Below are 13,808 nucleotides of genomic sequence, written 5' to 3' on the forward strand. Positions count from 1 at the left end.
ATTCTACTGAAATCACTGAGCTTCATACAGCAACAATTCCAAATAAATGCTCTGCTTATACAGCACATTGTTGCTTCTCATTCACACACACACACACACACACACACACACACACACATCGATGATGGCGGCTACCATGCAATGTGATCACGTGAACTATGGTTAAGTCTCTTTCCCAAGAACACTTGGACGTCGAACCACCGAACCTGTGTTCCGTGGGCGAACGCCATACCCACCGAACGACTACGCTTTTAGTCGGTTTATGACAACAATAAAAATGCATTTAATTGGTTCTACCTGTGCACATGTCTGTTTTTTTTACTCTGAAGATTAAATCCAGGATTTTTCAGGTTTAAATAAAATGGTTACGATAAAGGTTTAAATTAGACTTTGTAGGTTTCTGTCAGGTTTTTTCACTCACGATACAAACACAGGAAACAGACATTAAAACATGGATGTAATTTATGCTTTACTCACATGTTTAAAGTGAAGCAGCCTCAACGTGTCCTGCTCTGTTTGAGTCCTGAAGTATCAGTATGTAGTTGCTGGACAGTCCACGGACTAAACAAACGTAAAAGTAAAGAGGAAGAGGAAGAGGAAGAGGAAGGAGGTCAGAGCAGGCTGATGAAATGTGGCTGATGCAATTTATCCACCAGTTACAGAAAGTTATTAGGCCACTGACGCCTCAGAGAATTTTTATTTTTTAGAATTGAATGACAAAGTAAATATGTCGAGATGTAACTTAACTGTAACAAAGCTGAAAAAATACAGTTGCACTGTTGTCAGCACATTTCTGTCTTGTGTCTCCTCTCAGCGCTATATGACGGTGTGTTGGCGCTGCCTGTGTCTCCCTCTCGTGGCGAACATCGGTAACAACACTTTCTTAATCAAAACTCACTTTGTTGTCTGTGTGCAGAAAACTGGAGTGTAGATGTCTCACAATAATACTAGTATGTCCTTCCTTTATTCACGGTTTGGTAACTCTGCCCCCCACATTCCCCCACTTATACTCACAAAAATAACACACGAAATAAGTTACATATTGATTTATTAAGGGAAGTGGTGCAGGAAGTGTGGATGGGCTTCAGACGTCGGAAACGCTCAACAGGGTGCTTGTGAGGTAGAAGAGAACTGTAGAACCCGCTGGTGCAAGGTAACGGAAGTCTACCAAGGAGGGGGGTCCGGTGAAGGGTGAAGGGAAAACAAGCCCGGTGATCCAAAACCCTATCCGAGGTCCAAGCCAAGTCCAAGTCCAGAGAATCCGAAAGCAGTTTCCAAAAGGGGGGAGGCAGAGGCTGATCCGGTCAAAATAAAAGCCGGAGCAGGAAGTAGTGCTAAAACCATTATGAACTACTTATGAAATGGTTGGTTTGGGCCATTTAAGTGTTTATAATGAAACTGTATTATAAAGTGAATTCTTTAATCACTCAGATAATATCAAACCATGTGTGACTGTAAATAATGAGTTCATTCATGTTCAAATGTCCATTTACTGATCTGAGGATCATATCAGTGTTTTGTTGTCACTGACAGATACAGTAGCTACAAAACCTGCAGCAGCACCAGCAGCAGTGGTTGTAGCAGCTGTTCTGTCACTGATCTTTAACAGAAAATACACTTTGATCCACCTGATGTGTCTGGTTCACAAAGTGCTGCTCTGATGATCCACAACAGATGATTTTGCTGTGTTGACTTTGTGTATGAACTTTTCTTTATCTTTCCATATCCAAAAACTGTATTTATATTTGTTGTGATGCATTAGTAATAACAAAGTTATAATTATTGTTGACTAATTCCCCAAGTTCTTCAGTTCCCCGTCCAGTTTTTAAATAAACACAGGATTCATATGAATGTGACTGATATAAATATAGAAATGTATTTACATATTTTACACTTTCCTTATATCTGCTGAGGGAAAGACACATATCTGTAACAGTATAATTATTTACATCAATAACACACAATTATAATACTGTAACAACTTAATTTAAACTCAAACTCACAGGAATAATTTAAAAGTGAAACTGTGCTTTCATATCTCTGATTCTGTCTCCAGGTTTTAGGACTCAGGTCTTGAACTGATGCTCTGATAGAAAGAGGGTCCTCCAGACAGAGTCCTGTTGGTCCTGATCAGATGTTGGTCTCCTTTCTGTCTCAGAGGTAAAAAGCTCAGAGGTCAGAGAAAAACAGCTTCATGGACCAACAGGGGCAAAGGATTCAGGGACAGAGAGAAGTCTGCTCTCTGACAAACTTAAACCACTGAAGAGGGATTTTCAGTCTTATCAGTAGATTTAGTGAAACGACGTCTCAGAGCAAAGCAGAGTGTGACCAGTAGAACTGCTGCTGCTGTCAGTCCCAGTCCAACGTAGAGTCCAATCCATCCCTGACTCTCTGGTTCTGGACTCACAGTTGGTCTCTGAGGTTTGAGCTGATCAGCAGCTGTAATAAACAAGGGGAAAATAACTGTGCTTCTTCTCCATCTATAATACAGAACAACAGAAAATGATGATGTTTCTAAAGAGCAAACTTCAAAGCCACTTTTCAGCCTGTGGACTGTTCATTTATTTTATCTATTACTTTTCTTCACTCTGTGGCTCAGGAGGTTGACCAGTCATCCATCGATCTCAGGGTTGTTGGTTTGATTCCCTGCTCCTGGGGTCACATGTTGAAGTGTCCTTGAACAAGACACTGAACTCCAACTTATTTGTTCGCAGTGAGTGTGGATCAGCTCCACAACAGCCCCCACCTCTGTGTGTGTGTGTGTGTGTGTGTGTGTGTGTGTGTGTGTGAATGAGACGCAGTGTAAAGTGTTTTGTGTAACAGGAAAGTAGAAATATATATAAGTGCAGATACATTATGACCTGTGTAATCTAATGTCATCCACTACAGCAGCTCTGCAGTGAATTCTACTTTTACAAGGTTATAATTTCTCAGATTTAAGTTAAAACGATCAGAAAGGTGATAATTCTACTATGTGTTTATCATGGAGGTTCTTACCTGTAACATTGAGTCTCCATTCTTTCATACTGATGCCATCATCTGTTTTCACTTCACACAGGTACAGTCCTGAGTCCTCAGTCCTGAGTCTGGACAGTTGAAGTCTGATTCGTCCTTCTCTGAGGACGTCTTTGTCAAACTGGACTCGTCCTGAAAATTGTTGATCCTGAGACTCTGAGACCTCAACACCATCATGGAGATGAAGAAGGACTAAGATTTCACGATTGAGGAACAGGCTACAGAGGATGTTAAGTGAGCTGATGGAACTCTGAGGTTTGGTGGTGAAGGTCCAGTCCAGTGTGATGTTGTGGTTCTCCTCTGCCTGAAAGATGGTCTGTGTCACATTCACTACAAATGTTCCTGTTGAGGACACAGAGACAGAAAGACAGGAGCAGGCAAAGCCATTTTTTAAACTCTGCCTTTGGAATTATCTGTGTCCTCTGATGGTGTCACTGCTGTAGAGCTGTGATTCTCCAGTGAGCTGATGGATTTAAATATGTAGGTCATAAGATCTGTTGGTGTATTTTGTCTGTTTGTGGACAATAAAGTAAAGATATAAACTAACCAGAGACACATGCGATCAGGTTGATGAGCTGCAGGATCCTGAAGATCATCTTCATCCTGTGAGAGGGGACAGAGGAGGAGATGGCTTCCCATTAAATCTAGAATAGAATTTAAAACCCTGCTTCTTGCTTATCAAGCTCAACAGTCAGACTCCATCATATACTGAAGACCTCATAGTTCCATAGACCACTTCAATCTCAGAATGCAGGCCTACTTGTGGTTCCCAGAATTTCCAAAGGTAGAATGGGAGGCAGATCCTTTAGCTATCGAGCTAAAGCAGACACCCTCTCTACTTTTAAATCTGGGTTTAAAACCTTCCTCTTTGATAAAGCTTATAGTTATTTATATTTATGCTGCTATAGGCTTAGACTGCTGGGGGACCCTCCTCGTCTTGTCCTTCTCTCCTCTCACCCCACAATTGTCACCACTGTTTGTCATTAACTCTGTGTGTTTTCTCCCGTAGTTGTCTTTGTCCTTCTCTGTCTCTCTCTCTGTCCCTTTCTGCAGGTGTCCCCGGCTTTGGAGCTGTGTGTTTTTGACTTTATTCTCTAAAGTGCCCTGTGATGACTTTGTTGTAAATTGGTGCTATGTAAATAAGGTTGAATTGAATTGAGAGTCACATCAGATCAAGAACTACAGTCTGACTTTATTCAGTCATTCAGTCGAGTATTTGTACACGGGTTGTTCTGCATGAGAACGTAGTTCTTCTTTATGATCTTTCACACAGATAAAATAATGAAGGTAAAGGATTAACATGAATGCAAAAGCGTGAACTGACTCCACAGCTCGGAAGAAAACAGAATAAACCGGTTCTGTCTTACCTTTAACATCAGCGTTTGCTCAGAGCAAATCAAACAGGGTTTTAAAACCAATTTGGTCACAAACAGCAAAAGTGTTTCTCCACACTGGGTGATATAAAATCTGTTTTTGTAATACTGCTCGTCGTAAAAAGAAAAAAAAACTGCGTTTAGATCCAGTGGCGACAAGAAGAAACAGAGTCGTAAAAGCTGCGCTAAAAATCTCTATTTTCACATGCAGTTTTACTTTGTGCTCCTTTGGTCAAACATCTGATGTCTTGTTGGTGCAAACCATCATCATATGGGCGATGTTTCCTTTCTGAGCAGGAAGAACCAATGAGCTCACCAGTAGAAACGTGCAGTATGTTGGTGACGTTTATGCTTTTAAAGACACAAGCTTTTCCTGCCGTGACATTAAATATTTGCTGTGAAGAGAAGTTTTTAATCCGAGCAAAGCAGAGTGTGACCAGTAGAACTGCTGCTGCTGTCAGTCCCAGTCCAACGTAGAGTCCAATCCATCCCTGACTCTCTGGTTCTGGACTCAGTTGGTCTCTGAGGTTCAGGATAATCAGCTGCTGATGTAAAGTACAAATGTTTTACTTTCCTCAAACTATGTGAACAATTTGAGCATTTTTAAATAAACATTACATGTATTTATGTAGTGAGTCAAATCTTTAAGCTGCTGCTGAAACAATATTATTCTTAAACTAAATTTTTCAATTGCAAACAAATGTTTTCTGATTTCAGTTTTTCAAATGTGGAGTCACATCACTGTAGATTAAATATGTTTGTGTTTCTGACTCTTAGTCATATCAAACAGGATTCTGAGAGGACAACTCTCTTTAACCATGATGGACAGTTTTAGTCACAGCTTCACTCTGTGGGTTTGTCCATCAGTTGGTCCAGATCTTTGGTCCAGACTGAAATATCTGAAGTTTTTTGTGACAAATCTTTCAACAAAGGTTAAGATTTTATTTGTCCAGTTCTTTGGTTTATGAACAAATATCTGCAGAACAAAGTCACTCAGATCAGGAAAATCACATCAAGAGGATTTGAAGCAATTCATCAAGTATAGAAAATGCAGCGATGCTTATTTTTGCAGAAAAAAAGTTTAACGATTTAGGTTTGATTTGACTTTTATATTTCATACTTTGGTTTTAATATTTAGTGACAGTTAGAACAAAAGTTAGATTCCAGACCTGGACTTTACTCCTGAGACCTGTTTCAGAGTTATAGCAGCTAATACAGACAAGTGACTTCATGTAGTTTTGGGTTTGGTCGATAAGAAAAACAAAATCAAATTAAATATAATATAAAAATATCCGCCACAGCGGATCATTGTCCGCAAGTGGATTTGGCACATAACTACGATCTTTCTCGGATCCTGACGTCAGTGGTTTTCTTACCTGACTCTAACTCCACCCCCACAAATGTTCTACACAGAAACCTGAGATTTTTTCACTACTTGATCCGTCCCTTGCTCAAACTACACTTCTTGTTGCTGAAAGTGAGACAACAATATGTAAGTAATTAAAAGTAGTATTTTGTTCTTTAGTTCCTTTAAATCTTAAATCGGTTTATTCTGCAGTTATTACGATTTTCCAGTCGCTATAGTTTAATTACAGTGTCTGACTGTGCTCACACTCAGCAGACGAGTTTTATTAACTGCGCAACAAGAAGTTATTCAAAACCTCGTGATAAACATTTAAAGGTTTAACCCAAACTTTAGTGTTTTCTCCACATGTATCAGTCTTCAGATGATGATCTGGACTCTTCTGTTTATTGGTCTGACGTCTCCCATCTTTGGTTAGTGGGGCTGCACAATATTTTTATTGCTTTATTACTTTGCTGATTTTCTTAAAAGAATCACTTAAAACCAACCAAGGTTCTTCATAGATTAAATATATAAGCAGCAAATCACTATGTTTAAAGCAGCAACCAGCAAATATTTTGTATTGTTGGACTAACGTTGACTGATATAATTCATCAGTTATGAAAACAGTTAATAATTTCTAACTAGCTAATAAATGGACTAAGTGTTACAGCTGTAGGAGTTAGCTCCATGTTTAAGACTGTAAAGTTCACTTCTCATAAACTCAATTGTAAATAACATTTTTAAATTTGATACATTTAATTGTAAATCAATTTACATAAGCAGTCAGTACTTTGCTGACACCTTGATCCCAGTTAACAGTTTCTTCTCTATTATCCACAGGAATGTTTGTTGTAAAGAGGACGTCAATCCATCAGACCGAGAACAACAACATCACCTTCAGTTGGGACAGTCAGACCAAAACAGACTTGTCTCTCACCAACCTTGTTTGTTTTTTCCTGTCAGAACCTCGTAAAGCTTTGTATGAAATGATAAACGGTGCTGAGGATCCAGAGTCTCAGCATCAGCAGTTTTCAGGACGGGTTCAGTTGGACAGAGATGCTCTTAGAGAAGGACAAATCCGACTTCATCTGTCCACAGTCACAGTAGAAGACTCTGGAAACTACAGGTGTGATGTTGCTGCTAATTATGACCAGATCATGAGGAGATGGCAACTTGAAGCGTCTGGTGAGTGCAGCATAAAAAGCTGGATGAACATTTTACTGAGATAAGATCCTAAAAAACCCTTAATGTCCACAGAACATTATGTCTTGAATGTAACTCAGACTCATGGAGACACCAGCGATGTGTTCAGCCCCATTTTTAATAAGTGCAGCTGTAACACATCTAATGGAGTTCATCCATTTAAGGATCAGTTTATCACTGTTGAGATCTTTTAAGTTGAATTATTTGGTGATTTAAGAATTGTGTCATTGCTTTGTTTGCTCTTAGCTTTGTTTCATATCCATCCAACAGATCAGGACAAGGCTAGAACATCCTTCATTAAGCTACAGATGAAGAATTACTATCAAGAGTAAAGTCCATCATATGAACCCAATCCTCTGCCCCAGTGCTGTCCAGCTTTGTGAAGTGGAAATTTGGGAGCTTCACATACCATATTCAGCTAGAAGGATTTGGAGGATATGGTTCAGGGATGTCAGGGGCTCTCACAACACTACGATGGTGTAGAGGTGGGGTCCACAGCATTTTGCAGGGTGAGCGTCACTCACAACACTTTGAAGTGAACATCTCTGCACCACTGTCAGAGAGTTAAGACAGCAGTTATCAGTGGGGACAACTTGGTCCTCTGTGTCTGTCCGGATTCTTCAGCTCACTGTGGTAATGCAAGTGTTTTTAATGTAAGTGGACTCATGGACTTTACAGTGGATACCAATTATATTTGTTGCCATTAAAGTGAATGATGAAAAAAATTTCTGTTTTGTTGCTGTTTTGTAGTTTTGCACTTTTTCATACTAAACAATCCAAAAACTAAACATGGAAAGTGTAGGACACTGGGTTATAACCCTGCACTGTTATACTCACTGTTATACTCATTGAAAGAGTTTGTTAATCAGCTTTTGAGATGCTACTTGTAAACATGCTGTTAAATTCTGGACTGGACATAGTATCTGTTACTTAAACAGAGAAAAATGGTGATGTTTTGTGTTTGTTGTTAAATACAAATACAGGTGATTCTACTGAAATCACTGAGCTTCATACAGCAACAATTGCACATAAATGCTCTGCTTATACAGCACTTTTCTCCAAAGCAGTTTACAATGTTGCTTCTCATTCTCACACACACACACACACACACACACACACACTGATGACGGCGTGACCTATAGTTCAAGTTCACTCTCTTTCCCAATAACACTTGGACGCAGCCAGCAGGGACCGGGAGTCGAACCACCGAACCTGTGTTCGTTACTCTTTTAGTCGATTTAAAAAAAAAAATTCATTTAATTCATTTAAAAAGATTAGATCCTGGATTTTTCAGGTTTAAAAAAATGGTTACGATAAAGGTTTAAATTAGACTTTGTAGGTTTCTGTCATGTTTTTTCACTCATGATACAAACACAATTTATGCTTTACTCACATGTTTAAAGTGAAGCAGCCTCGACGTGTCCTGCTCAGTTTGAGTCCTGAAGTATCAGTGTGTAGTTGCTGGACTAAACAAACAAAGTAAAGAGGAAGAGGAAGAGGAAGGAGGTCAGAGCAGGCTGATGAAATGTGGCTGATGCAATTTATCCACCAGTTACAGAAAGTTATTAGGCCACTGACGCCTCAGAGGATTTTGTTTTTTAGAATTGAATGACAAAGTAAATATGTCGAGATGTAACTTGCATGTAAGTTGACTAAAGAAGCACCAGAGTCTAGATTAGTTGTGTAGCACACTTGAAAAAAAAAACACGCTGACAGAATCTTGTGGGTTTTTTCTTTACTAACAAAGCTAAAAAAAATACAGTTGCACTGTTGTCAGCACATTTCTGTCTTGTGTCTCCTCTCAGCGCTATATGACGGTGTGTTGGCGCTGCCTGTGTCTCCCTCTGGTGGCGAACATCGGTAACAACACTTTCTTAATCAAAGCTCACTTTGTTGTCTGTGTGCAGAAAACTGGAGTGTAGATGTCTCACATAATACTAGTATGTCCTTCCTTTATTCACGGTTTGGTAACTCTGCCCCCCACATTCCCCCACTTATACTCACATTTTATTAGAGGGACATTTAGAAACTGTGTGGACTATTTATGAAATGGTTGGTTTGGGTCATTTAAGTGTTTATAATGAAACTGTATAATAAAGTGAATTTTTTAATCACTCAGATCATATCAAACCACGTGTGACTGTAAATAATGAGTTCATTCATGTTCAAATGTCCATTTACTGATCTGAGGATCATATCAGTGTTTTGTTGTCACTGACAGATACAGTAGCTACAAAACCTGCAGCAGCAGCAGTGGTTGTAGCAGCTGTTCTGTCACTGATCTTTAACAGAAAATACACTTTGATCCACCTGATGTGTCTGGTTCACAAAGTGCTGCTCTGATGATCCACAACAGATGATTTTGCTGTGTTGACTTTGTGTATGAACTTTTCTTCATCTTTCCATATCCAAAAACTGTATTTATATTTGTTGTGATGCATTAGTAATAAAACAGTTATAATTATTGTTGACTAATTCCCCAAGTTCTTCAGTTCCCCGTCCAGTTTTTAAATAAACACAGGATTCATATAAATGTGACTGATATAAATATAGAAACGTATTCAGATATTTTACACTTTCCTTATATCTGCTGAGGGAAAGACAAATATCTGTAACAGTATAATTATTTACATCAATGACACATAATTATAATACTGTAACAACTTAATTTAAACTCAAACTCACAGGAATAATTTAAAACTGAAACATCGCTTTCATATCTCTGATTCTGTCTCCAGGTTTAAGGACTCAGATCTTGATCTGATGCTCTCATAGAAAGGGGGTCCTCTAGACTAAGTCCTGTTGGTCCTGATGGATCTGATCAGATGTTGGTCTCCTCTCTGTCTCATCCTCTTTGTTTGTCTCAGACCATGAAGACAGTGACAGAGGTAAAAAGCTCAGAGGTCAGAGAAAAACAGCTTCATGGACCAACAGGGTCAAAGGATTCAGGGACAGAGAGAAGTCTGCTCTGTGACAAACTGAACTGTTGAACCACTGAAGAGGGATTTTCAGTCTTATCAGTAGATTTAGTGAAACCACGACTCAGAGCAAAGCAGAGTGTGACCAGTAGAACTGCTGCTGCTGTCAGTCCCAGTCCAACGTAGAGTCCAATCCATCCCTGACTCTCTGGTTCTGGACTCATAGTTGGTCTCTGAGGTTCAGGATGATCAGCTGCTGCTGTAAAGTACAAATGTTTTACTTTCCTCAAACTATGTGAACAATTTAAGGATTTTTAAATAAACAGTACATTTATTTATTTAGTGAGTCAAATCTTTAACATGCTGCTGAAACAACTTAATTTTTAAAGTGCAAACAAATGTTTTCTGATTTCAGTTTTTCATATGTGGAGTCACATCACTGTAGATTAAATATGTTTGTGTTTCTGACTCTTAGTCATATCAAACAGGATTCTGAGAGGACAACTCTCTTTAACCATGATGGACAGTTTTAGTCACAGCTCCACTTTGTGGGTTTGTCCATCAGTTGGTCCAGAACTTTGGTCCAGACTGAAATATCTCAAATACTGAAGAGTTTAATTTGTCCAATTCGTTGGTTTATGAACAAATATCTGCAGAACAAAGTTCACTCAGATCCGGTTTGTTTTTATTACAGATCAATAAGTGAACGACAGAATCTACTCACCAGTGACGTTGAGTCGACATTTACCAAGTTTGTACCATCATCTGTTCCCACATCACACAGGTACAGTCCTGAGTCCTCAGTCTTGAGTCTGGACAGTTGAAGTCTGATTCGTCCTTCTCTGAGGACGTCTTTGTCAAACTGGACTCGTCCTGAAAACTGTGGATCCTGAGACTCTGAGACCTCAACACCATCATGAAGATGAAACAGGACTGAGTCCTTTTCCTCAATGATCAGTCCACAGTAGATAAAAAGTGAGTCGGGGGAAGTGTCAGGTTTGGTGGTGAAGGTCCACTCCACTGTGATGTTGTGGTTCTCCTCTGCCTGATAGGACGTCTGTGTCACATTCATTACAAATGTCCCTGTTGGGGACAAAGAGACATACAGTGAGGAGCAGAATAACTTGGATTTATTTATATATTATTTAGTTTCTGGAAAATAAAGTGAAGATATAAACTAACCAGAGACACATGAGATCAGGTTGATGAGCAGCAGGATCCTGAAGATCATCTTCATCCTGTGAGAGGAGACAGAGGAGGAGAGTCAGAGACACATCACATCAAAGTTACAGGAGAAAAATCGTTCAGTCTTTACAACTGATCGTGATCATCATCCTTATTAAACACAAATGAACAAAGAATTAGACAAATACTATGTAAACTGCAAACACTGTGATGGAAACACCCAGAATACATAACAATTCAGATGGTTTATACAGTTCTACATGTCACATTTTTGACTGTAGCTCAGGGGGATTTACATTGTGAATAAACTTTAATAAACATGAATGTAAATAAGTCAAACACAGATTTATTCTCTGCACTTTCCTGAAGTTGTGAGATAAAGATTCATTAACACAATAATTAGAAGTCACTGTATTTCTAAAGTTTTGCTATTTAAATCTGATTTTGGCCTCATAATCAGTAACATTAGAAAACCAAACCAAGTTATTTAGGACGTCCACTGCTTCCAGAATCCAAATGTGTTCTTTCTGAGCCCAACACTGTAGGCTGCCACTAAGTTCACTACAAGATTGAAATGATACTTCTAATACAAAGTACAGGTACCAACAACTAACTGCAAGAAGAGTCCACATCTTACCGTCACATGGAGAAACCCCCAAAAACACAGAACATCTACTGTCTGGATTTAGCTTGTGTCGTCTTCTGGTTTACAGAGCATCTGGAGAGTGAAGCAGCTTGTAGGATGTGATTCCTGTCTTTGGTTCATGCTTTAATATGGCGCATTAGCCTCTGCAGCCGCAGAGCTCAGTGAACTATGCACAGCACATTTCCTACATCCACACTTTGTAGGCGCGGCCTAGCACCAACTGTTTGTGCGTTGATACTGGGCGGACAAATAGGCGATGTAAGCGGTGCCGCGCACAGCTGGCTCGTTCATGTGATGCTGAAAGTAGACTTTCAGTTTAAAAGTCTTCGTGTGCACGAGGCGAAGCAGTGGATAAAGCTCCATATTAAAGCGTGAGACAAAGACAAGAATCATATCCTACAAGATACTTCACTCTTAACATTCAGGTCGTCCTAATGCAGAAACACAATTTTTTCTTGCAGTATGTGGAAATTATGTTTCTCCTTTCTTTGTCATTATTTTGTTTTCTTTGTTCACAGCCAGTTCTGTCAGAAATTAGGACCAGTAGAACTGCTGCTGCTGTCAGTCCCAGTCCAACGTAGAGTCCAGTCCATCCCTGACTCTCTGGTTCTGGACTCACAGTTGGTCTTTGAGGTTTGAGCTGATCAGCAGCTGTAATAAACAAGGGGAAAATAACTGTGCTTCTTCTCCATCTATAATACAGAACAACAGAAAATGATGATGTTTCTAAAGAGCAAACTTCAAAGCCACTTTTCAGCCTGTGCACTGTTCATTTATTTTATCTATTACTTTTCTTCACTCTGTGGCTCAGGAGGTTGAGCAGTCATCCATCGATCTCAGGGTTGTTGGTTTGATTCCCTGCTCCTGGGGTCACATGTTGAAGTGTCCTTGAACGAGACACTGAACTCCAACTTATTTGTTCGCAGTGAGTGTGGGTCAGCTCCACAACAGCCCCCACCTCAGTGTGTGTGTGTGTGTGTGTGTGTGTGAATTAGAAGCAGTGAAAAGTGTTTTGTGTAACAGGAAAGTAGAAATATATATAAGTGCAGATATATTATGACCTGTGTAATCTAATGTCATCCACTACAGCAGCTCTGCAGTGAATTCTACTTTTACAAGGTTATAATTTTTCTGATTTAAGTTAAAACGATCAGAAAGGTGATAATTCTACTATGTGTTTATCATGGAGGTTCTTACCTGTAACATGGAGTCTCCATTCTTTCATACTGATGCCATCATCTGTTTTCACTTCACACAGGTACAGTCCTGAGTCCTCAGTCCTGAGTCTGGACAGTTGAAGTTTGATTCGTCCTTCTCTGAGGACGTCTTTGTCAAACTGGTCTCGTCCTGAAAATGGTTGATCCTGAGACTCTGAGACCTCAACACCATCATGGAGATGAAGAAGGACTAAGATTTCGTGATTGAGGAACAGGCTACAGAGGGTTTTAAGTGAGCTGATGGAACTCTGAGGTTTGGTGGTGAAGGTCCACTCCAGTGTGATGTTGTGGTTCTCCTCTGCCTGATAGAAGGTCTCTGTCTCATTCACTACAAATGTTCCTGTTGAGGACATAGAGACAGAAAGACAGGAGCAGGCAAAGCCATTTTTTAAACTCTGCCTTTGGAATTATCTGTGTCCTCTGATGGTGTCACTGCTGTAGAGCTGTGATTCTCCAGTGAGCTGATGGATTTAAAGATGTAGGTCATAAGATCTGTTGGTGTATTTTGTCTGTTTGTGGACAATAAAGTAAAGATATAAACTAACCAGAGACACATGAGATCAGGTTGATGAGCTGCAGGATCCTGAAGATCATCTTCATCCTGTAAGAGGAGACAGAGGAGGAGATGGCTTCCCATTAAATCTAGAATAGAACTTAAAACTCTGCTTCTTACATATAAAGCTCAACAGTCAGACTCCATCATATATAGAAGACCTCATAGTTCCATAGACCACTTTGATCTCAAAATAAAGGCCTACTTGTGGTTCCCAGAATTTCCAAAGGTAGAATGGGAGGCAGAGCCTTTAGCTATCAAGCCTGTGGAACCAGCTCCCAGTTCAGATTCGGGAAGCAGACACCCTCTCTACTTTTAAAACCTTCCTTTATGATAAAGCTTATAGTTATTAA

The 13,808-nt window shown here is 39.6% G+C and overlaps 1 protein-coding gene across 2 annotated transcripts; it reads left to right on the forward strand.

Annotated features, from left to right (window-relative positions):
* Positions 1-6,110: 6,110 nt before the first annotated feature.
* Positions 6,111-7,599, forward strand: LOC137137482 (programmed cell death 1 ligand 1-like). 2 transcript variants are annotated; one of them, XM_067523781.1, is made up of 3 exons: positions 6,111-6,164; positions 6,574-6,918; positions 7,207-7,599. In XM_067523781.1, exons 1-3 carry the CDS (start codon positions 6,116-6,118, stop codon positions 7,266-7,268), a joined length of 456 nt encoding a protein of 151 aa, XP_067379882.1. In that variant the 5' UTR covers positions 6,111-6,115; the 3' UTR covers positions 7,269-7,599. The 2 variants fall into 2 exon arrangements, with proteins under 2 accessions (XP_067379882.1, XP_067379881.1); XM_067523780.1 differs by having other exon boundaries at positions 6,991-7,297.
* The last annotated feature ends 6,209 nt before the right edge of the window (positions 7,600-13,808 follow it).

The sequence above is a fragment of the Channa argus genome, chromosome 12, assembly GCF_033026475.1.
Source record: "Channa argus isolate prfri chromosome 12, Channa argus male v1.0, whole genome shotgun sequence".
Lineage (NCBI taxonomy): Eukaryota > Metazoa > Chordata > Actinopteri > Anabantiformes > Channidae > Channa > Channa argus.